This window comes from Vulpes vulpes, chromosome 13 (assembly GCF_048418805.1).
Source record: "Vulpes vulpes isolate BD-2025 chromosome 13, VulVul3, whole genome shotgun sequence".
NCBI classification, from domain to species: domain Eukaryota; kingdom Metazoa; phylum Chordata; class Mammalia; order Carnivora; family Canidae; genus Vulpes; species Vulpes vulpes.
Genome location: NC_132792.1, coordinates 138,631,297 through 138,656,525, shown reverse-complemented (window position 1 = coordinate 138,656,525; position 25,229 = coordinate 138,631,297). Strand labels below are relative to the sequence as shown.

The following is a 25,229-nucleotide window of genomic DNA, read 5'->3' as shown; positions in this document are numbered from 1 at the left end:
AGCCAGCTTTAAGTAGAGTCTTAACATTGACAGGAGACTCCCAGACTTGGGATCACCTGAGTTCCTGTTGAGGTTGCATAAAGTCCACCCTATAGGAAGGCCTTAATTCTAGGTTGGCCTCAGAGCAAACATGGTCTTGCAGAAGTGTTCAGTTGGGTTCTGGCTGAGGCTGGGGAGTCTCTCCTCCCCCCCATCCCCTGGGATAAGGAGAGCAGAAAAGAGTCTTTTGCACAAACATCTGTCCTGGTGCCCTTAGGCCTGGTGCTTTTACCTTGTACAACCAACTGGCCAACCCAACTGCTCTGATGTCAAGTCAGTTCAGGCTGTAAGGCTGCAGGGACCAACCCTTCTCTGCGGGCTTTGGAGTTACTTCTAGTGACTGTGCTAGGGGACCCAGGAGCTCCTGTTTTTCTGGAATCAATAGATTGGGGGAGAAAAGGGAGGATAATGCTTTTCCCTGTGGCACACAGGCCAACCCTAAACTGCCCATGCTTCGCAGCTGAACAGCCTCCAGGAGAGAGCAGCTCAGTTTTGCTGGCTCACCCAGGAACCCCCTTACCTGCTCCTGTCATTTTGCTTCAGATCCAAGAGTCAGAACCCTTATAAAGACAGCCCTGCTTCTAACACTGGACAGGAGAGGCCTGGGGACATGATTCTGAAGAGTCTGCTAACTGGAACCCAGAAGAATGAGGTAATCTGAAGTGACATGGGGGCTGGTGGGCTGTGACAGTACATCACAACTGACACCAAAGCCGTGGCAGGGCAGGGGGCCCTTAGGAGGGGGGTGTCCGGTGACCAGCAGTCTGAGGGGTTCCATCTGCCCCTCTCTGCAGAGCCTCCTCCTTTTTCTGCCTTCCTGTTTCAATCTACGGGTCTGGGGCCCTGATCTGTCCCTTTTGCATTTTTGTCAAATTGGCTGGACCAGGAAGTGTCACCCAAGTCACTCCGAGGTGCTGAGCAAAAGGAGAGGCTGTCACCAGTACCCCAGGGGACTGGCAATTTAGTTTATTCAGGGAGTGAGGAATTGCTGGAATCTTTCAATTCGGGTCTGAAAAGCAGAGTTGAAACCTTTCTTGACTCTTCCAACTCTCTCCTCTGAAATCCTACTGGGTATACCAGCCAGACCACAAAATGGAGTTCTTAAATTTTTTAAAATAAATTTTTAATTTGAGAATAATTTCAGGTTTATGGAAAAGTGGTAAAAATACTGCTGAGACAAGCTCTTGATTTTTGACAGTCTTATATTACTTTTGTTTCCATGATGAGATCTGTCTGCTTTTTGAGAACATTTTCTTCTGTATACCTAACACTTAACAGGGCAGGGCACATGCTATGTAACATATGCCCATAGGAACAGCAGCCAGACATGAGAACAGCCCTTTACAGCTTTGCATCTATTGTTTCATCCTCCTGGGATATAAGTTCCATGAATTTCTTGTACACCTGTGTCCCCAGGGAAAGCACAGTGCCTGGAGCATAGTAGGTGCTCATTAAATAACGGTGAATGAATACATGAGTAAGTACTTGAAATCTATAGGACAAATATGATTATTTTTTCAAAGATTTTATTTATTTATTCATGACAGACACAAAGAGAGAGAGGCAGAAACATAGGCAGAGGGAGAGGGAGAAGCAGGCTCCTCTCAGGGAGCCTGATGTGGAACTTGATCCCTGAACTCCAAGATCACGCCCTGAGTTGAAAGTAGAGCTTAACCGCTGAGCCATCCAGGAGTCCCGACGAATATGATTATATTACAGATGGGAGTCCTGAGCTCAGACAGCTTAAATCATTTTTCCAAGGTCACAGCAGGTATTGACAGAGCTGGGATTTGAAGATTTATTTTATTTTTAAGTCATCCCTACACCCAGAGTGATGCTTGAACTCATAACCCCAAGATCAAGAGTCACATGCTCTACTCACTGAGCCAGCTGGGTATCCCAACAAAGCTGGGATTTGAATTCAGGTCCCCTGGCCTCTGTGCCTACACCCTTTTCTTTCTTATTCTTTTTTTTTTTTAATGATTTTATTTATTTATTCATGAGAGATACAGAGAGAGAGAGAGAGAGAGAGAGAGAGAGAGAGGCAGAGACACAGGCAGAGGGAGAAGCAGGCTCCATGCAGGGATCCCGACGTGGGACTCAATTCTGGGTCTCCAGGATCACACCCTGGGCCACAGGCAGGCGCTAAACCACTGAGCCATCCAGGGATCCCCTACACCCTTTTCACTAGGCCATGATTCGTTGATCAAACGCGCACTTCTGTTCCCTGCAACACATCCACATTAGATGTATTTATTTGAAAGTTTTGATTTTGTTGCTTTGAAGGAACACATGGGAGGTCCATCTGTCTGAAAGTGCTTCTGATTCTTCCCATGTGTTTTCATTATCTTTAACTTCCAGCCACCACTGGCCGACGAGTCCAACCTTCTCCAGCAGCATGAGTCTGGCCTCACCTCCAGCGCCTACGAGCTCAGTCAGTATATAGGAGATGCCTCTGAGCTGTACAACCCCATGGCACCAGCAGCTTGGAGTCCAGTTCAGGCTGGTGGGTACTGAAGTGATCTGAGCAACTGGTTAAGTCTGGTGAGAAGAGGGCTAGTTGGCAACCTCTTGGAAAGTCACCCTTCCTCTGTACTTCCAAGAGTGGATCATTGCCTGCCTCATTTACTTATGCAAGTAAATGCTCTTCTCTCTCCTGAGCAGAGAGGCCATTTTGGCTCTATTTTTACCTTTTCTCTTGTACTAGAGATTGCATCATAGGCGATTCTTAGAAGGGAACACGGCTTCTAGCCATCAGGGTCAGGCTGGGAGAGGAGACACTCAGAAATACTTTAATGTAACAGGTGAAGAAAGTGAAGACCAGAGTCAGTTTGATAAAGCAAAGGCAGGCCACAAAGCAAGGTTGTTTTGTTTGGATGTAGGACATGTCATGAGTACTGGGGTTATGAGAGCCAGAGTCCCCAGTCTCTTGCCATCATGGGGGAGTCTGGGCCTGGTGCCTTACCATTTGGACCAAACCATTGAATCCTTACCTTGTATTTTAACATATTCTGAGAGGCTTAACTCTGACTTGGAGCATAGGCTTCTTTTAATTACCCCACCCACCCAGAGTCTTATCTTTGCCCAGGTGGAATTTGGGTAGAAACACGTCTGTGGTGTACTTCTAAAGATAAGTAGTAGCAGTAATGCTAACAGGTCCCCCTGTGTCTATTGGTCAGAGAATGTCTCGGCAGCACGTCCTAAGGAGCCCATGAAATTCTACATCCCTCATGTGCCTGTGAGTTTTGGGCCAGGAGGTCAGCTGGTGTATGTGAGTCCCAGCTCCCCCAGAGATGGACAGACGGCCCTAGTTGAACTGCACAGCATGGAGGTAAACAAGATTCTGTGTTGCAGAAAGCTGGCACTTGGCTTTGTTTCGCTTTGCCTGAGCCTGGGCATCTCCGGGAATGGGATGCTCTTGTGGGGAACTGGGCCATGCCCTCCATGGATTGGGGCATGTATTGTGAAGGAAAGGGTAGGAGTCTTCTCTCAAAGAAGTGATACTAGATTTAAGTTTCTTCTGAGATGCTATTAGCTCACTTTCAGCAACCGGAGAACTCACTTTAAACCTCCTGTGTTCTCCACAAAGCACTGAGCCACATCCCAGGACCACAGCCACGGGTTCTGATATTGGACTTCACTGACAAGAATTGGGTGGACGTGGTCTTGAACGCCAAATCTGATTTTTCGTTCCAGATTATTCTTAATTATTCTGAGGAGCAAGAAGAGCTGAGGACTTTCTCAGGACCCCTGATCAGGTAAATTATCTTAAGAGCTGCCAAGTGAGGGCTTTTGAATCTACAAAATCTGCCTGCCCAGATCAGCATTTTGGGGATTTGCTCTTGGCTTCCTTGAAAGAAAATATCTATCCCCTGTGGAGCAGAATACCCTGTGCAACAAGATAGAGACAAATGTGGCCTGATCTCTTTTGACAAGCAACTGGAGAGTCGAGGAGCAGAAAGAAAAATTAAGATTAAAAATCTGAAAACAGTTCTATTTTGCAGGAGCTACAGAGTAGGAGGTTTTTGCATTCTGAGTACTGAATAGATACTGGTAGAAAGGTGGTGCATAGCCTGGGAAATTATAGACAAGCGGATCAGAGTGGGAAAACGATTCTTGCCATTTTCTGGAGAAATAGCGCGGTGTGTGTTCCTGGATGGTGTGCAAGTCTGCCCTCTGTAGGATTGAGCTAGTATTGCTTTTAATTTCCTAGTCCTATTTCTTTTTCTTTTTAGCAAACAATATTATTTAATTGGTAACAATGGAAGAGAACAATAAATGACATTATTATAATAAACATCAATACATATTTGTTATATATATGTGTGTGTATATATATACATATACACACATACAAGTTGAGTGATTCAATATTCTAAGTCATAAAAATGTCCTAGTCCCATTTCTGATTGATATTCAGGACATGCTACCCTGGAGAGAGTCCTGGCGGGAGTCAGAGGACCCGGGTCCTTGACCGGAGCATCCTACTAAGTAGAGGTCCCATGGTGGACAGATCAGTTAGTCCTCCCTCAGCCTTAGGGCTCTCTTTATGTAACACCTCTCCATCTGCTTTAAGTGTAGGAAAGCTGTATGTATATCATCGCTACTCTATAAACTTGTTCTTATCCTGAAACTTTCCCCTCCAAGAAAAACCCATAGTATTATGACAGTTTCTTCAAGTAAGAGCGTTGAATCTCTTTCATGCAGGCATTCGGATGTGGGGTAGAGCACCGAGCTGGGGGTGTGGACACTAGGGGGCTGATCTAATTTATTGCATGACCTGGAGCAAACAATATTACCCATTTATTGAGCACTTTAGTATACCCTGTAACATTTGCTAATTCCTTTTATATGGTGGTGGGGTCTTTTTTTCTTTCATTATGCCTATTTTAGGGGGAAAAGCAGAGGTTCATATGGGATAAGAACCTTATATAAGCTGAGAAGTGGCAGGCTGGATTTAAACCCAGAGTTGTCTGACTCCAAAGTCTCTGGCCTGCTGCCCTATGCCATCCCTGGGCCTTAGTTTCTTCATCTATAAAAGGGAGAGGGACAACGAGAGACTCTCTGAGGTCCCTTCCTGTTTTACAAGGAAACTACAGACTCAGGCTTCTCTCTCAGCCACCCCCTCCCCCGGCTTCTGCTAGCACCCTCACAATGCAGGAGCCTGTGGTCCTGTGCAGGTAAAGAGTCTGCCCTTCACTCTTTGCTCCCTGAAATCTCTCCTTAGGGAGGATGTACACAAGGTGGACATCATGACATTTTGCCAGCAGAAAGCAGCTCAGAGCCGAAAATCAGAGACACAAAGGAGCAGAGATTCAGCTCTACTGTGGCAATTGTTGGTTCTCCTGTGTCGGCAGAATGGGGTAAAGTATTACGGCTCTGACAGGTGTGCAGGTGCAGGCTGCATTGAAATTTAAGTCTTCCCTGGATAGAGAAGATTCGGCTTATGGCGTGATTGTAATGGATAATGTCAAAGAAGCAACAGATGTCCCTAAGGGAAGAAGTTGCTCAGATGTTAACCCCGTTTGCTATTGATAACCTTTTCCCTGTCCTTCTCCACTGGCCTGGGGTTATTGTGCAGTTGGGGTTACTGTATGAACCACATGATACACCTACAAAGGTATGTGTATTTCTGGTCATCTCTGTGGCTCCCAGAAGGCAGAACATATCATGAGAGTGAAGCTGAAGTTTGAAGTAACAACAATTCAAGAAAGGACGGTCTTGTGTTTGCATGTTGGCCTCCTCACGGAGAGGGCAGGTGCATCGGCGCCTGGGCTGCCACCATGAGGGCGATAGGATTCTCCCTCAGGATGACCCTCTTTGCCTTTCAGTCCATGGTGGGGTCTGACATCGCTGAGCTGCTGATGCAAGACTGCAAGAAGCTGGAGAAGTATAAGAGGCAGCCGCCGGTGGCTAACCTCATCAACCTGACCGATGAGGATTGGCCTGTGCTGAGCTCAGGGACCCCAAACCTGCTCACCGGGGAGGTTCCCCCCAGCGTGGAGACACCTGCACAGATCGTAGAGAAATTCACTAAACTGCTCTACTACGGAAGGAAGAAGGCAAGTGTGGCCCCTCCAGGCTTGTTTTTAAGAAGTAACCAGGCCCCCACCCCCAATTATAATGAGTAATATTCATCCATTTTATAGCACTTAAGACGTTCAGAAAAGTACAAAGAAAAAATTATATAGTTTTACCATTTAAAGATAACATCTGTTAGGGACGCCTGGGAGGCTCAGTCAGTTAAGTATCTACCTTCAGCTCAGGCCATGATCTCAGGATCCTGGGATTGAGCCCTGCATCTGGCTCTCTGCTCAGTGGAAAGTCTGCTTCTCCTTCTGCCCCTCCTCCCACTCGTGCTCTGTCTCTCAAATAAATAGATCCTTAAAAAAGATAACATCTGTTAACATCTTGATATATTTACTTTTGGCATTTTTCCATGCATATATATTACAAATAAAATTAAATTACATATAAAATTATTTCTATCTGTTCACTTAAGATTATATGATGTAATACTACCATGGCATTAAAATGTACCATTTAAAAATGTTTCACTTTATGAATTATAATATTTTATTTATCTAATTCACTGTTTTTGAATATATAGGCTATCTACAATGCTGTCACCCATTATAAATTATACATTTTGAACATCTTGTTATATAAATCTTTGACTTATCTTCTTAATTTTTAGGATAAATACCTAGAATGGAACTATGGGTTAAACTTGTAAAAGTTCTTTACATATGCACTAAATTAGCTACCAGAAAGTTTGTTTCCAATAGTGTCCCCACCAGCTATAGCTAATGTATGCCTACCAATATTGAATACTTCAATTCAACAGATGAAGTGATGCCTTGTTTATTTTTTGATATGTAAATTAGATAATAATAATCTTTATATTATTTATTCAAAAAATTTATTTGAGATGTATTTGAAAAAATTCTGGGATATTTAGTGTGTATGATGTGATGATTTGATATACAAATATCATTGGGTATCATTTTAAGTAGTCTCTATACCCAGTGATATATATAACATACATAGTATATTATATATACTATGTACATTAATATTATACATATTATATATATAAAATTATAAAGTTATATATTATATTATATATACATTTTAAGTTTTATTGATTTAAATAATCTCTACACTCAATGTGGGGCTTGAGCTCACAACCCTGAGATCAAGAGTCAGATGTCCTTCAGACTGAGCCAGACAGGTGCCCAGACAGTAAATGCATTTGGTTTTGTAGGTCAGAGAGTCTCTGTTGCAACAGCTTAATTCTGCTATTGTCGAGTAAAAGCAGCCACAGATGATATGTAAATGAATGGATATGGCTGTGTTTTATTTATGGACATAGATTTTGAAATATATATAATTTTTGTGTATAATGAAGTATTCTTTTTAAAAAATTTTTTCCCCAATCATTTAAAAACAGGAAAAGTTATCCTTAGTTGGTGGACTATACCAAAATAGGCAGTGGGCTGAATTTGGTCTTCAGGCTATATTTTCCTGACCCCTGCTCCTTATAACATGTAAATACTACCTTCATTATTTTTTACAGCTCCATAGATTCCTAAAGATAAATGTGATTAATTTAACTAAGCCTTGATAGATTGACATATAGATGATTTGCAGTCTTTTGCAATTACAAGTAACACTGTAGTAACAACCAATGTCATTTTGCTGTATAAGAGAATATACCTATGATTTCTAGAATAGTTTCTGGAAATGGAAGTGTTGAGTCAAAGGGTATATGGCTTGGAATTTTGAGAAATAGTGACAAATTACCTTTTTAGAGGTTGTGCCAATTACTCTACTGGCAATATTTGAGAGTGCCTATTTCTCCATTCTCACCAACTTAGTGTTTCCAAGCTTTTAGTATGTGCCAATCTGAGAGGTTAAAAAATATAATTTAGTGTAGTTATTTTCATTTCTCTTATTATAAGTGAAATCTAATATCTTATAGTCTGTGAATTTTTTTTGTCATGGATTTTCTACATTTTTCTGTTGGATTTTTGATCTCCAATTTATTGATTTGTAGGAGCTCTTTACTTTTTAAGGACTCTCTCTATAAAACTACTTTTTTGGGGTGATATTTAGAAAGGCTTTCCTACTTCAAAATTAAATTTTGAAAATAAAGTTCAAGTACTTTTGTAGCTTCACCTTTACATTTGAATCTTTACTCTTAGTTTATTTGTATGTGATGTTATATTTTATTTATTTTTTAAAAATTTTATCTATTTATTTTAGGGAGTCCGAGTGGGGAAGGGACAGAGGGAGAGAGACAAGCATACTCCTCACTGAGTGGAGAGCCCAATGTGGGGCTTGATCCCAGGACCTTGAGATTATGATCTGAGTTGAAGTCAAGCACTTAACCTACTGAGCCACTCAGGCACCTCAGTGATGTTATATTTTGAATGAGTACAAGACATGAAACTCAGTGAATATCAATGGGATCATATGATAGCCATCCCCTGTTCACTAAATAGTAGGGACCTACAATTTCAGCAATGATTTATTTGTTCAGTAAACATTTATTGTGCAGCCACTACTTCTAAGGCATTGGATCCAGTGGGGGACACAGAGATAAATCAGTAATAATCTCTTTCCTTAAGAAAGATTAAATAATAACATAACAATAACAAAAGCAAATATTTAAAAAAATAATTTCTATGTATCAGGCACTTCCTTACCATCTTACATGTATCATCTCATTTATCTTCATAGAGGCCCTGTAGGTTAAGTTCTTTTTTTTTTTTTTTTAAGATTTTTATTTATTTATTCATGAGAGACAGAGACATAGGCAGAGGGAGAAGCAGGCTCCATGCAGGGAGCCTTACGTGGGACTCGATCCTGGGTCTTCAGGATCACACCCTGGGCTGAAGGCAGGAGCTAAACCACCAAGCCACCCAGGCTGCCCTGTCAGTTAGGTTCTATTCTTGTTTTATGTACTTGCAAATGAGGAAAGTTACTGAGTAATAAAGCAGCCTGATGTCTGAGCTCGGGCTCCAATCATCCCCTACACAGCTTGTTTCCTTAGACCCAAAGGTGAGCAGGGGATAGAAAGAGTATTCTGGGAGTTGAGAGCGGCTCATGAGCTGGAGACCAAAATATCTCTCATATCTTTATCAATATTTGACTGGTGCCTTGTTTCTGGCACTGTGTGAGATTAATATCAATGTAATTTCTCAATTTCTTCACTTATTCTTAAATTATATTTTTGGAGATGCAAATTTTTGAACAAAGTCATGATTCCCAACCAATTATTAGTAATTCCCTTTAAAAATACTGTTGTGAAATATGAAACATATGAAAAGAGTAACTCAATGTCATTTTTCCTTGTAGCAGATGTGAGGCTGAACTTCCTAATGGTGGTTGTTTAAATTTGTTCTCTCTCTTGAAATAAGATAGTGTGGGAGATATTGAGATGATCAAAGAAATTTGCACCTGGAGGTGGAGTTACCTCATTAGTGACTTCCTGTCCAGAAATCACATTATTTTTGAGGACTAAGGAAATTATTAATACCAGGTCAAAACCTCAAATATAAATTAAGCTCTTATTAAATAATTCTGAAAATTGAATGAAAAGATGAGTGTGAGTGTGTCTGGTATGTCTGTGTTAAAATTTGCAGCTTCTAACTGATCTCACCAAGTTAATGGTGTTATTAATTTGGCATATGAATTTGGTAGTTAACAAACACTTGATAGTTAACAAGCAATTAGTTATACTATTAGGTGGAGCAGGTTAACCACTACATATACTGTCCTAAACATAGTAGCAGCTTCTTTCTATTCACATGGGAGTCCTGGGCAGGTGAATGGAACAGGGGGGCATCCCTCCTCCATGGAGTAGTTCAAACAATCAGCATGGAGGAGGCTGTACCATCTGAGCATCTTCAATCCAACCATCCAGATGGGGAAAAGGGCATGGAGGACTAGGCGAGGGGTTTCTACGAGCCAGACTGTGGAAGTGGCACACATCACTTCCATTCCTGTTCCACAGCCTGGAACTCAGCCACTTGCAGGTGCAAGGGAGGTGGCAAAATGCAGGTCAAGAAGGGGAGCATGTTTTGCTGGGGAACTAGCAATATCTGCCACAGTTGCAAAAAAGAAACTGTGCCCCCACAAATATCATCTTGCTGCCTGTATTTTGAGGCTCAGTCCTTGGGGTGAGGTGTTTAGGTTCATAAAAGCATCATGTGATATCCGCTAAAGAGATAAGGCTAACTGGAAACTATTTGAGGGGCAGCTAATAGCATAATGGATTTGATTAAGTGAGGGCTGGAGAAGGGACATCTCAGAAATATGTGCCAGTTGGAGCCCATTTACCCCCTGATTTTTGTTCCACTCGCAGATGAGGCTCTGGGTCTCCCTGGGAGCCTAGCCTCTGTGGCTCAGGGGTAGCAGTACCCAAACACCGTTGTATTGAATGTGACATGTTTTTGTTTTCAGGAAGCCTTGGAGTGGGCCATGAAGAACCACTTGTGGGGCCACGCTTTGTTCCTTGCCAGCAAGATGGACCCAAGGACCTACAGCTGGGTTATGAGTGGGTGAGTGAGCTGGGCGCTGACAAAGGAGACCACTGGAGCAGAGACTTCTCCCCCAACCCCCAAGGGAGGGGGTGGTGGGGAGAAATGCAGGATGCTCTGGGAAACCCCTACACCAAGCATCCTTCCAGTTTCTCTTTTCTGACCCAGATGTAGGATATCCCTCCTCTAGGTTCTTATAACCTAGACATAGACACGTTCTTTCTACCTGCTTGCTAAATAAACATTTTAATATTTCTCAGAGTGTGAGTTTACAAAAATTCCATAGGTTTCTACAATCTGGCAGTTCTCTTTGGGAGAGGCTATTCTAGATAGTTCCATAGGTGAGGGAATAGGTGACCCCTTCTGGTGAACTGACAGGGGCTTAGTTAGGAGCTGTCTACTGTTTAGTCTTGCAGTGGGGAATGTGGGTACTGAGAGGAAGGTAAGGATATGGGGAAACAGGAGCTGTGCTAGGAACAGGTTTCATAGGACTGGGAATTGGAGGCAGCAGCCTTCATCTAGGGCAGAGGGACATGATGAGATTGAAGGGATGTTTGGTCAGAGATGCTGGCACACCGAGACCGGGACGACACAGGATGGGAGGTTGACTACAAGGCCAGAGGTTTGGAACAAGAAGGATTACGTGGAGAAGCTGGGTGTAGGGGCGCTGGAGAAGGGTTTCTGAGTAAGCCCGTTGGGCTGTAGCCAGATCCATGGGAGAGCAGGGACAGATGTAGGGGGGAGGTAAGGAGGGCTGGGGGACCCTCCTGTAAGGGGCAGGCTTGGATCAGACAGTGAGAAGGACAGTCCCTCAAAATGTTCATCTTCCTGTGTTGGTTGAAGCTGTGAAGCTGTGAAGCTCTCAGCTTTAACTCAAGTTTAAATTGGCCATAAATTGGCTGTCGGGCAGTTGGCTGGGAAGATCACACCTCCCTTCAAGGCTGTCACACTCCCCTTCTGCACCCTGGCGTCCATGGATTCTCTTTTCTACCCCAGTCCTCAGTCTTCGCAGGACTAGGAGCACCTCTGCGCATTTCATTATGCTCAGCCTGGTGAGGAGCACTGGAGTTTTATTATGAAAAGCACTCCGAGCTCCCAAGGCAAGGGTGCTATTAAATAAAAGACCGTGTTCTGAGGGATGATTTTCCTTTGGGTTTTGGAAATGAACATCCCACAACCCCACGTTAGAGCATACATCTCTGCAATAGTTTTTTGCCTTGGGCCATTGATTTTTGATGGGGCCCAGTGAATTGTGAAAAATCTCTCTTACTGAGTGTGCTTAAATCTCAAATCAGCGATAGAGCTTATTATATCCTTGTTAAGCATATCCCACGGTTTGTCATCAGCAGGATCATTTCTGGTCCCTGTTCTACGCCTCTTTGGTTACTGGAAATGGCTATTTAGTGCTTGTGAGGAAAAGCACTGCAGAACCAGGCTCGTCTTGAGCCAGAGCAACCAGCTCTGAGAGCTGTGGGCAGGGCACGAGGGGGCTGCTTCAAAGGAGTAGAAGTCAGAGTGGGTGATCTGCTGGGCAGGGGGCCCCACAGAGGGGAGGTTTGGGTTAACTGCTGGGGTTCTCCAGGGATCTATTAAATGTTGGGGTATCATTTTCATGACAAAGAAAGCCTAGGAAATGGTTACTCCAGAGTTAGGGTGTCAGTGCCAAAGATCAGGAAATAACTCCCAACAGTGAGCTCAATGTGGGGTGTATGGTGGAATGAAGATCTTGCCAAGCCCCCCAGAAATGGGATGTAGCAGAGGCACAACTGACAAGCAAAGAGAAATCCATGTTCCAAAAGAAGCTGCTGAAATCAAATAGAAACATACGGGAGTTTTGCCCCACTGGCAAGAGGTAAAAGGCTCTCTTGGCTTGGCCACCATTAACGGTCACCTCTCTCTCTGCAGCTTCACCAGCACGCTGGCTTCCAATGACCCCCTGCAGACCCTCTTCCAGTTCATGTCGGGGAGGATCCCCCAAGCAGCCACGGTACTCCTTCAATACCCCAGCATCCTAGGGCATTAGAGGGTGGGGAGCGCTTGGGAATGAGGTGATGACTTTAGCAATTTTTATTTTGAACTTTTTTTGGGGGGTGGGTGGGGGAGAGAGAGAGAGAATCTTAAGCAGACTCCCCCTGAGTGCAGAGCCTGATGCAGGGCTCGATCTCACCACCCTGAGATCATGACCTCCCCGAAATCAGGAGTCAGACTCTCAACCAACTGAGCCACCCAGGTGTCCCAAAGGGTGATGACTTTAAACTAAAAATAAATAATAATTGTTTGTTAATCACTTATCGTGCACTTGGCCCTGTGCTGAGCACTTTGCTTCATATCGTTTCAGTTAATGCACAGAGGTAGGAATTCTTATCACCATTTTGCAGATGTGGAAACAGGTGCAAAGGTGTAAAATGACCCGAGATCACAGAGCTTGGAGAAGCGGAGCCAGGACTGGCTCAGGTCTGTCTGATTCCAAAGCACGGCTGCCTGCTTTGCATGCATGCATAGCGAGAGAGCCCAGTGTTCCCAGGCTTCCCGGAGCTAGGTTGCCCTTCTTTCCCACCACTCTGCACTGAGCTGGCAAAGCTGGATATATTCGATTTTACATGCTGTCTAGAGTTGGATAGAGCTCAGAAGTCCCAGACCAGTTTGATGGTTTTCCTATGAAAACAGACTTGATCTTTTTGCCCCAAAGAATCCTTCTTTATCCTTGAAGACAATAACTTTACTGGGATTTCTCTTAGTGTTGACTGTCTGGGTCAGTCATTTTTCTTGGCGCAAAGCATGCTCTTTTAATATCTACATTCATATTGTGCAGTTCAGGAAAGTTTTCTTGAATTATATCTATCTTCAATATTTGTTTTGTTCCATGTTCTGGTTTTCTTTCAGGAATTCCATGTATGCACACTTTCATATATCTATGAATATGTACACATACAAATGCAGATTATATGTCCTTTTCTCTTTAATTAAAAACACTTTTTTGTTTTCTTTCCTTCCTCCTTCCCTCCCTCTCTTTCTTCTTGTCCTTCTTTTCTTATTTCCATCCTGTGTATCCCTTACTGTTTTTTCATCAATGTCTCTTCATTTTTGTGCTCTTGCCATTTTCGTCTTGATTTCTTTGACTTTTCTTCCACTTCTTCCCTGAGTTCTGAAGGTCACATTTACCTCTTCCTGTTGTCCACAGTCTCTCTCTTGGGCTCTTATAACTCAGCTTTAGGTCCTTGCTTCATAAGAAACTGTTTCGTTATTTTACTTAAATTCATGATGAAATGTTTGGTGATACTTCTTTATTTGTTTTGTGGTAAGAGTTTTCCAGTGAGTATTCTTTCTACTTTCCATTTATTTTTTCATGTTACCGCCCTTCTTTTATCTGTATAATGAATTTGTACAGATTTTGTGCATACTACTTGACAGGAGTCAAGTCTTCCCTGGGCCAGCTGTTTGTGGTAGGTTTGTGATGGGGAGGGGCCAGGGCCATGCTGCAGGCTACCTGGCATTTTCTGCATGATAAAGAGTGTTCAGTGGGTATCTGTGTAGGCTTTGATTCTTCCCAGGCCAGCGGAGATGACTGTGGGATCTTTTCCTTCTGGAGTTCTCTCTCTGCTTCCTTCTAAACTCACCTCTTTTCAATCTCTACTACTTTTGGCAGCTTTTTCTTATATTTCGAGGTTGAGTTTTTGCTAACACCTAGTTTTAATGAAAATGGACTCCACATTTTTGCTTTTTTTGTTCTTCTTGCTTGGGGACAATTCTTAGAAAAGAAAAGAGAAATGATGAGTTTCATGCCCCATCGTCAAGCCCACTGGCTATATGGGAACACAGAGTGCTCACAATTCAGCTGAATGGCTGTGCACAGCTATGAAATTGCATCATGTCATGAAGCAGGAAATGATGTAATCAATTTACGGTCCATTGGGTCTCCCTGTGATGGTAGAGTTAGCTAAATGCTCCCTGCTTTTAGGTGAGAAAACTGAGAAGTCAGAGGTGATATGCCAATGCACATCTTAGTGCAAACACTAAGTATTTGATCTTAGTGTTTGAGTTTCCTCACATCGTGGCATCCAGTAAAAGGCCAGTCTTTACTTACTTGGAATGAGTGGGAAAAGCATGGCAACCAGAAAACACAGATGTGGGCTTCTATCATGGGTTAAACCAGAGTGTGCTCCTTGCTGCTCTGTGGGCTTGGCCTTCTTAATCTCAGAATGTCAGGTTTTCCTATCTCAGAATGCCAGGTTTTCCTCTTTGTGGGCATTTTGATGCCTCACCAATAGAGTTATTGTGAAAATTACAGGAGGGAGAATATCTGAACACATATCAACCACCATGCTTGACCCACTGAAGTTAGTTAGGTATTTGCTGTCTCTCGAACACTTTTTCTCTCCATAGATCTGTTTTACAGTGGGTTTTTTCAGATCACCTGGGGGAAGAGACAGAAGAATGACTTCTAAGTGTTTGTTCTTTTCAGCAAGGATTTTTCTTTTGCTCATTCTTTTCGCTCCAGCAAGAAAGGGCCTAATTACATGGGGATGATAATAGTACCCAATGCATGTGATTGTTCACAGGAGAAACATTTAGCACCAGGTATGGTTCATGGTCAGAGTGCAGTGAGTGAGAACTGTTCTTCTTGCGATTGACTATCATCATCCCCCTCATTCATGTTGCATCACCCAGATAAACAAAGAGTAACCACTAAGTGGAGTTGGTTAAAGCATCTTTTGTTCCTTGGGATAATTACAAAGACCAAATAGTTACGAATTGTTCTGACTTCCAAATCTTTGTGATTACTGTCAATCTCTTGCTCTACCCATTCTATGTAACAAACTAGAAGATGGACTGACTGGTCTGCAAATCACCTCTTTCCTTTGGCTGGGTTTTCATCTGTGTGTGTGTGTGTGTGTGTGTGTGTATTTGCACCTATGTGTCATTTATAAAGAGCAAACTAAGTGCGAAGCACTATGCTATGTGCTTTTTTACCTAGCTATCTTATTTTATTGTCAATACTAACCCTGTTAGGTTGAAATGATGATCTCTACTTAAGACATGAGGAAAAAAGGTTTGAGAAACTTGCTCAAGGTCACACAGCTAGTGAGAAGCAGGACTCCAAGGGGTGCCTGGGTGGCTCAGTCAGTTGAGTTGCCCATTCTTGATTTCGGCTCAGGTCATGCTCTTGGGGTCATGAGATCCAGCCTCACTTGGGGCTCTGCGTTCAGCAGGGAGTCTGCTTGAGATTCTCCTTCTCCCTCTGCCCCCCACCCACAATACCTCACCCCTGCACATACCTGCTCTCTTTCTTTCTCTCAAATAAATAATAAATCTTAAAATTAAAGAGAGGCAGGACTCCAGTTGAATCCAGGGCCTGTTTGTTTCTGTGATGTTATATTGTTTTTTTATTGATATTTTCTGTCCTGAAATCCCCCTATATTCAAGAGAAGGGAGGCCCAAGCCCCACCCTTTGTGTGGCGTTTTTGGCTCTGTATGCACCCTACTGCCCCCTTGTGGAGCTCTGCTGCCGCTGCATTGTCACCAGAGGGAGGAAGCATAGCCCTCAGCTGGGAACAAGATGAATGGGGTCTGGGTGCTGGGCTGGGCCACCTGGCCTGTCTCATTCTTCAGGTGGCAATTGGAACTCGACTTCTAGGGTTGTTGTGAAAGTTAACTAAGGTGACGGGTGTGTAAGGCCTTTGTAAAACCAGAAAACACAAGCCATTTGGAAAGTTATTAAGGGGCTTAGGGCTCCCCTGACTCCTAACGGGCTAATGTGGATGCTTCCTAGGAGTCAAGGATGTCTTGTCTCCCTTCTCCCACTGAAACATCAGGGTTTGATTGTGTTTTTCTGGGTTTTGTCCCTCGCTGTTGGGATGGGGTGGGGCAACCAGGAAGAAATGTGAAAATCAGGAAGTGATCAACAGTGTCATTTTATTTACCTGTTTCCTGATATTCCTGTGGATGTCCCCATGAGCACGTGTCTGTGTCCCTACCCATCCTGCCAGGAGTCTGACCCTTTAAAAGGAGATCTTGAAATCAACGAAGGGCAGCACTGCGGGCAGTGCACGGGCACATCCCCAGAACTCCAATCTGGGAGACCAACCACTTTTCTTCACCTACATCCTGGCCAGTGCTATCATGATCATTTGTCTCCCATTTTGCCTGTTGTCTTTCAGTGCTGTGGGGACAAGCAGTGGGGAGACTGGAGGCCTCACCTGGCTGTGATTCTGTCCAATCAGGGTGGGGACCTGGAGCTGCACCAGCGAGCGATTATCACCATGGGGGACACCCTGGGTAAGCAGAAGCCCGCCCAGCCGCCCTCGTCTCCTCTCGGGCATCTCCAGGCCAGCTTTAAACATCTATCCCAAAGCTTTAAGGCGCTATGCAGGGCCTGCCTGGGTCTGTGCCCTCCGTGTTTGGGGAACTCCGGGGAAAGGAGCATCTTTCTTGCTTCTCCATTTCCCAACATTTTTGCTGCAGGCCAATGCAGGCCAGGCCCCTGAGATTCGAGATTCAGGTTGTGCTGCCATAGGAAGCAACTCTCAGCAGCTGGCTTTCTATCCCTGGTCAGATCGCCCTGAAGATGGAGTTAACACATGGGGAACCTCGCCGCCTATTATGGTTGGTTGCACGGCGACCCAGCACAGACAGGAAACTCTATTTTTGCCCGAACTACCCTGGGGAATTGTGTGGTTTGTGTTCTCTCTCAGTGAACGTGGCCTTATAAACACTTTGGGGTTATCGGATGTTCCAGATCAGTGGTTCTCAAATTTGGTCCAGGGGAAGAACATCCAGAAATCATGACAGTCTTTATAAACTTTGTGACATATCGCTCTGTTAAACCTGAAGTAGCAGTACGTGGGGTTGTGGGCCAAGTCGGCTGGCAGGCTGCTTGGCACCGTTAGAAAGGGGGGCAGGTTTTGTTTAGTCCTTCTTAGGTGCCAGGCACTGTGCTGGGTAACATACCCAGTACTTAATTCAATTTTGAGGTCATGGGAAATGTATGGGAGAACATTCTGGAAATGGGAACCCGTGGGTAATTATCATGATTTTTGTGAGCTCTGGGAAAAGTTTCCTATGTTTGATTTCTGCAGGAGAAGCATTAGTGCCCCCAAGAAGCTGAATTTAAAAACTGCTACTCCCCACGGCCCACTTCTTTGCTCAGGTGTATGCACCTGTTCCTTTTCACTCCCAGGAAGGGACTAACATGTTTAGTAAATTCCTCATCACAAATACACGAGGGGAACAGGAATTAGTGACCTATTCTGGCCAAAGAGAACTGAAATGGAATGTCTGAAGCCAAGAATGTGGGTGGGAGGGGGGTTGTGGTTTACTGCCTCTGACTCCTGAGCCCTCCACTCCTTGACTCCCATGAGGACTCTCCCCTGGGCACCCTCCCCCACCAGCCTGCCGTGCCATCTCTCTCTCATCCTGCCCAGAGAGTGGGCCCCCACACGGCATGCTCCATGACTGGGGCTGGCTCTCCTCCTCCTGCAGCTGGGAAGGGACTGGTGGAGGCAGCTCACTTCTGCTACCTCGTGGCTCACGTGCCCTTCGGTCACTACACCGTGAAGACTGACCATCTGGCCTTGCTTGGCAGCAGTCACAGGTACGTGGTCTTCTGGGGATGGGAGTGGGAAGGATGTTTTCCAGGGGATTGGTTTAGCCCTTGCTGGGTTTCACGTTTTCCATTTTCCTGTGTGAATTTCAGCTACAGCTTCTCCCCTCTTCTGGGTCTTTTCAATGCAGGGGTCTGGGCAGGGAGGTGCCCAGTGGGTGCTGCATCACACCAGCAGGGGGCCTCAGGCCCCAGTCCTGCTCCCCAGAACTGTGCTCCTGTGCCTTTGGGGTGTATTGTGCCCCTCTGACCACTGGGTGGCACCCTGGCTCCATGACCAGAGGTCACCTCTTCTGACTTGTCTGAGCAGTCAGGGCGGCTTGCCTCTGTGTTACCCAGCCCTGGGCCTGTCTCAGAGTCGGCCCTGGGCAGAACTGGAAATTGGAGGAAGTTTATGTTTACTCCTTACACCCCTACACTGGCTTGGTGCACAAGCTACTCCAAGTCCCACCTGTTACTTATTCTTTGCTGGCCATCACATTGGGCTTTTCACGCAGAAGGATCTTAATAATCCCATAGGCAGTAAATAATATGGACAAAAAGACCAGCTTGCTTCCTAGCAGTCCTCCATGTTTTGGGTCTCTCTTCTCCACACCCTGGTCATAGTTAAGATTTCCTAGGCTCTCTTACATGGTGCCAGTCATTTTATTTGCACGATTTCCTTTAATCAATACAAAGTTACCCTATCAATAAGGTATGTTTTAAATCTTCTCTTTGTATAGGAGGGAAACCAAGACACAGAGAGGTTAAATAATTTACCTAAGATAGCACAGCTAGTGTGAGGTCACCCTGGACTTGGAACCCAGACCGTCAGGCTGAGAAGCCCTTACATTTATTCATTCATTCATTCGTTCGTTTATTTTTAGTTTAAATTCCACTAGCCAACATATAGTGCATCATTAGTCTCAGAGGCAGATTTCAGTGATTCATCAGTTGCATATAACAGCCAGTACCCTTCACCCAGTTACCCCATCGCCCACCCACCGAAGCCTGTTAACTGTTGTGCCAAGCTGCCTACCTCTAGGGAACGTACAGTCTTACCGCCAGCTCTCTCCGATCGAGGCCTTTGATGGCATATAGTTGGCTTGTCACATCCCATCTGTGCCAAATGCGGCAGTAAATGTGTATGGGTTAATCCGTCTCCCTCTTATACTTGTATCGACCAAGGGCATTTCTGGAGGTAGCCAGGGGTGACCCTGATTTCAGAGACGGAGCTTTTTGTTGGGGCATGTGGAGGGGTCTGGCAGCCCCTTGGATCACAGTTGCTCAGCCCGCTTCCTCCTTGGCTGAATGGACAGCCAGCATAGGGACTGCCATTTGATTTTTGGCCCCATTCCCGGCCACGCCTTCCTTTATCGGGGCTCTTGGGGTGCCGCATCACTCCCTCTTCTCTTTTGTTCAGGCCAGGTGTGGCCTCGTGCAGGTGCGCGGTCTAGGCCTTCAGGGCACTAGGTTAGCTCTCAGCATCTTTAAGAGGAGCACCCAGTGCCCCTCCGAGGTGGGAGGGGGAGCAGCTTGCCTTAGGGGACCCTCCAGCAAAGAAGGTGGAGGAACCCGCCTTCCTGCCATCCCTGCTCCCAGCCCGGGTGGTGCAGGACACCGTTCCCCGTCCCATCCCCAGCCTCAGGGAGGTGGAGCGAGAGGAGGCAAAGCACTCACTCCGGAGGAGGCCGAGTGTCTCTCCAGGCGGCCGCCGGGACCAGCCCAGGGCAGAAGCCCCACCGTGGATGGGGCAGCTGGTGTCGCCGCCAGGATGTCCCCGCCCCCCTCCTCAATTTCTTTTATTATTATTCCCTGGTTGTAGTCAAGAGTTTTTGAAATTTGCAACCACCGAGGCTATCCAGAGGACGGAAATCTTCGAGTACTGTCAGATGCTGGGCCGCCCCCAATCCTTCATCCCTTCTTTCCAGGTAACGGACCCAGGGGAGCCCGCCGGCCGCCGCGTTTCCAGCTGTGCTCCTCGGCACGGAGGGCGGGGCCGGGTCCCCTGCGCTCGGGGCCCCCGCAGCTCGGGCGCAGGGTGCGGGGCGTGCCAGGGCCCTGGAGGGCTGCCTTGAAGCGGCCGCCCTGCTGGAGGCCCGGGCCCTCGCCGGCCCGGAAAGCGCGCGCCCTGGGGCCGCGCTCTGCTCCCCTTGCCCCGGGCCGGGCGGGCGGCCTGCTCGCTGCGTCCCCTCGGCCCCGCGCGCGCTCCCCCAGACGCCCCGGCCGCGCCCTGCTTCCCGCCCCGCAGGGCTCTCGCCGGCAGGGGGCGCGCGGGGCTCGCGTCTCTGCTCTGCGGCTCGGCTTGTGCCCAGCACACACACTCACACCACAACACAGGCACACACCCCATAACATGCACACACACTCACACCCCACAGCACACACACTCACCCCATAACATGCACACACACTCACCCCATAACATACACACACACTCACCCCATAACATACACACACACTCACACCACAACACATAGGCACACACACTCACACCACACAGCACACACAGTCACCCCGTAACATGCACACACACTCGCACCACAACACCTAGGCACACACACTCACACCACACAGCACACACACTCACCCCATAACATACACACACACTCACACCACAACACACAGGCACACACCCTCACACCACAACACATAGGCACACACACTCACACCACACAGCACACACACTCACACCACAACACATAGGCACACACACTCACTCCCCACAACACACACACTCACCCCATAACATACACACACACTCACACCCCACAGCACACACACTCACCCCATAACATACACACACACTCACCCCATAACATACACACACACTCACCCCATAACATACACACACACTCACACCACAACACATAGGCACACACACTCACACCACACAGCACACACAGTCACCCCGTAACATGCACACACACTCGCACCACAACACCTAGGCACACACACTCACACCACACAGCACACACACTCACCCCATAACATACACACACACTCACACCACAACACACAGGCACACACCCTCACACCACAACACATAGGCACACACACTCACACCACACAGCACACACACTCACACCACAACACATAGGCACACACACTCACTCCCCACAACACACACACTCACCCCATAACATACACACACACTCACCCCGTAACATACACACACACTCACACCACACAGCACACACACTCACACCACAACACAGAGTCACACACACTCACACCCCACAACACATAGTCACACACACTCACACCCCACAACACACACACACATCCACAACACATATACTCACATACATAATCACACCCCACAACACACACACTCACCCCATAACATACACACACACTCACCCCATAACATACACACACACTCACACCACATAGCACACACACTCACACCACAACACATAGTCTCACACACTCACACCCCGCAACACACACACTCACCCCATAACATACACACACTCATACCACACAGCATACACACTCACACCACAACACATAGTCACACACACTCACACCCCACAACACACACACTCATCCCATAACATACACACACCCACCCCATAACATACACACACACTCACACCACACAGCATACACACTCACACCACAACACATAGTCACACACTCACACCCCACAACACACACACTCACCCCATAACATACACACACACTCACACCACACAGCACACACACTCACACCACAAGACATAGGCACACACACTCACACCCCACAACACATAGTCACACACACTCACACCCCACAACACACACACTCACCCCATAACATACACACACACTCACACCCCACAACACACACACACACCCACAACACATACACTCACATACATAATCACACCCCACAACACACACACACTCACACCCCACACCCCACATACTCACACCGCACAACACTTACAGTCACACACACACCCCACAACACAGTCACACACACACCCCCCAACACACACACACTCACACCCCACACCCCACATACACACTCACACCTCACAACACTTATAGTCACACACACACACCACAACACATAGTCACACACTCACACCCCATAACACACACACTCACCCCATAACATACACACACATTCACACCTCACAACACACACACACTCACATCCCATATACACACTCACATCTCACAACATACATACACACACATTTACACTCCACACCCCACATATACCCTCACACCTCACAACACATACAGTCACACACACTCACACCCCACAACACAAGGCACAAAACCAAACCTTGAAAATGACTGAATTAGTTATGATAAGGGAAGTGACCCCATTAGTATCTTCTTCCAGTGTCTTACCGAAGACTGTCCTTCCCCAGCAAAGCCGTGCCAGAGCAGCTCCTTCCAGAATAGTCTTCTCATCTCTCTCTCATCTCTTTGGTCATCCCACCTTTCCGTCACCTCTGGGCTGAGGGTGAGGAGATTAGTGAGTTTTAGTAAGTGTGCTTTAGGTGCAGGCATTGTGCTCTTGTGTTTTTAGAGGATTGTTTCTCATCCTGTGAGGTGGGCACCATTACCCCCATTGTGCAAACGAACAGCAGCTCAGAGGAATTCCGTGGCATTGGCTCACATCTCTTGCGTACCATTTGTTCTAAGACCTTTATGTGGTTTATCTAATTGAATCTTTACAACAACCCAGGGGTAAATTGTATTATTAGCCCCATATTATAGTGAGGAAACTGAGGCACGGGCAGGTGGGGTGACCAGCCCAATTTGGCACACCAGCGTGGAGCTGGGATTTGACCTTGGACCTGTCTGGTTCCCAGAGCCTCATGCTCCGTCTTGCTCTGCCACGTATGCTTCTGCGAATCCTTGCCAGCCCTACGCCTGAGTCCTTTCTTCTTGAATATGTCCCCCCCTCTGGTGCCTGGTCCTAGGGTCTGCACCCACCAGGGTCTCCAGATGGGTGGGCTTCCTGGGAAGAAGTAAGTTGTCTGCGCATTTCCATGGCGACTGGGTCTCCTACGGAGACTGCGCTGATGTGACTCTCATCCCTTTCTCAACAATGCAGGACCTGCAGGCTGGATTTGAAATTGTGCCCATAGCCAGATAGAATGCCCCAGATAGGATGGCACGAGGCCCTCCTTGATATTTGGATGGCAGAGTTAGCGAAAGCTGGCAGTCAGCTGACTTCCAGGAAGTCTTATCTACATTTCTCTCCTTCTGTCCCGGCCTGGGTGGACGAGTCACTGGCCCTGTTCCTCTTCACAGGTGTATAAGCTCCTTTATGCTTCCCGTCTGGCAGATTATGGCCTCGTGTCCCAGGCCTTGCATTACTGCGAAGCCATTGGCACGGCCCTCCTTAGCCAGGAAGAGAGCGATCACCCTGTGCTATTAGTGGAACTCATCAAGGTGAGTTTCTCAAAGGGTTCTCTGCAGGTGTTTTATCTTCGGTGTTCAGAGAAAGCTATTGTAAAGCAGCTTAGACTCTGCATCCCATCTCTTTTGAACATGCTAGAAAATTGGAGCCCATGGCTATCTTTGACCACATATGCATGCCCAGGTGTGATAAGCAGAGTCCTGACACCGCACAAAGAAGCAGGCAATGGGCGGAGGGTGGTGGGATCGGGAGCCTGGAAACCAGGCGTGTGCTCTGCCAGAAACTTGTTCTTGCAACTGCTTTTCTGGGACAGTAAAACTGCACGTTACGGAGAACCGTTCTAATTATAAACTCTGGACTTAGAAAATATAGTTTAGTGATTAAAACAGGAAATGATCCTTATTAAAATGCTTTTAAATGCATGGAATATTTTATCACATGTGGGATACGTTTTAAAAAGAAAACAAAAACAAATCAACTTTTAGTTCCTGGGGAAGAAAACAATCAGGCAAATAGTTGTTCCAATTAACTAAAGAAAAATCCATTAGCTGGAGAGTAAAACAGCAGCCTACTGTCAATTCTTGCTTTGCTTTAGATGAGTGTTGGATTCTGTAGCCAACCAATGTGTAGTGCCGGGCCCCCTGGCCCTGGAGTGTCCGCCCGCAGGCCGGCGGTTGCAGCGAGCTCAGGGACCCAGAATAGGGGGCCTGGGAATTTTGGGACTCAATGATGGAGTAGAATTTTGCAAGACAAAGTAGTCCCTCGACCATCCCTTGGAAGCTGGTTTGAATTGCAGACTTACCCCAAAGATACAGATGCAGTGAAATGCTGGGACACACTGCTTAGCAGCAATGTCCACAATAGCCAAACTGTGGAAGGAGCCTCGGTGTCCATCGAAAGATGAATGGATAAAGAAGATGTGGTTTATGTATACAATGGAATATTACTCAGCAATTAGAAACGACAAATACCCACCATTTGCTTCAACGTGGATGGAACTGGAGGGTATTATGCTGAGTGAAGTAAGTCAGTTGGAGAAGGACAAACATTATGTGGTCTCATTCATTTGGGGAATATAAAAAACAGTGAAAGGGAAAAAAGGGGAAAGGAGAGAAAATGAGTGAGAAAAATCAGAGAGGGAGACAGAAGGTGAGAGACTCCTAACTCTGGGAAACGAACAAGGGGTGGTGGAAAGGGAGGTGGGTGGGGGTTGGGGGTGACTGGGTGACTGGGTGACTGGGGGGCACTTGATGGGATGAGCACTGGATGTTATGCTATATGTTGGCAAATTGAACTCCAATTAAAAAAAAAAAAACAAAATAAAAATGAAAAAAAAAAAAAAAAAGAAATGCAGACTCTTTGGCCCTACTCAGAATTCTGGGATCAGAATTAGCATTTTAACAATAGCCCAGGCGGTTCCTGGGAGCACCAAGGTTTGGGAAGCATTGTTAGAGCAGACAGTTGCAGGGACGTAAAGCTGGGTAACGACAGTTTCTTCTTATATATCTTATTGACCATCTAACACCAAGATGGATTAATTGCTTATTTATGTTGCAATTTTGGGAAGGTAGCTGCTGAATTGGCCACCCGTCAATTAATTATCCTTTGTAATCTAATTTGCAAAGGAGTTAACACTGTCCTTCTCTTATTCCCTTATTGCCTCTTTCCCCATGTCTCTTTCTCCTTGTCTCCT

General features: G+C 46.1%; 1 protein-coding gene across 10 annotated transcripts in view; it reads left to right on the top strand.

The window, feature by feature from the left end:
- SEC16B (SEC16 homolog B, endoplasmic reticulum export factor) overlaps positions 1-25,229 on the top strand; it is a 56,564-nt gene that overhangs the window by 20,442 nt on the left and 10,893 nt on the right. For all 10 annotated transcript variants that reach the window (XM_072733099.1, XM_072733102.1, XM_026001242.2 and 7 more), the window contains 12 exons: positions 583-691; positions 2,401-2,545; positions 3,219-3,370; positions 3,736-3,797; positions 5,267-5,402; positions 5,871-6,101; positions 10,510-10,607; positions 12,492-12,573; positions 16,745-16,862; positions 18,066-18,177; positions 19,991-20,096; positions 23,428-23,568. In XM_072733099.1, the coding sequence (XP_072589200.1) occupies positions 583-691; positions 2,401-2,545; positions 3,219-3,370; positions 3,736-3,797; positions 5,267-5,402; positions 5,871-6,101; positions 10,510-10,607; positions 12,492-12,573; positions 16,745-16,862; positions 18,066-18,177; positions 19,991-20,096; positions 23,428-23,568 (1,492 nt within the window). The remainder of the gene's footprint in view (positions 1-582; positions 692-2,400; positions 2,546-3,218; positions 3,371-3,735; positions 3,798-5,266; positions 5,403-5,870; positions 6,102-10,509; positions 10,608-12,491; positions 12,574-16,744; positions 16,863-18,065; positions 18,178-19,990; positions 20,097-23,427; positions 23,569-25,229) is intronic.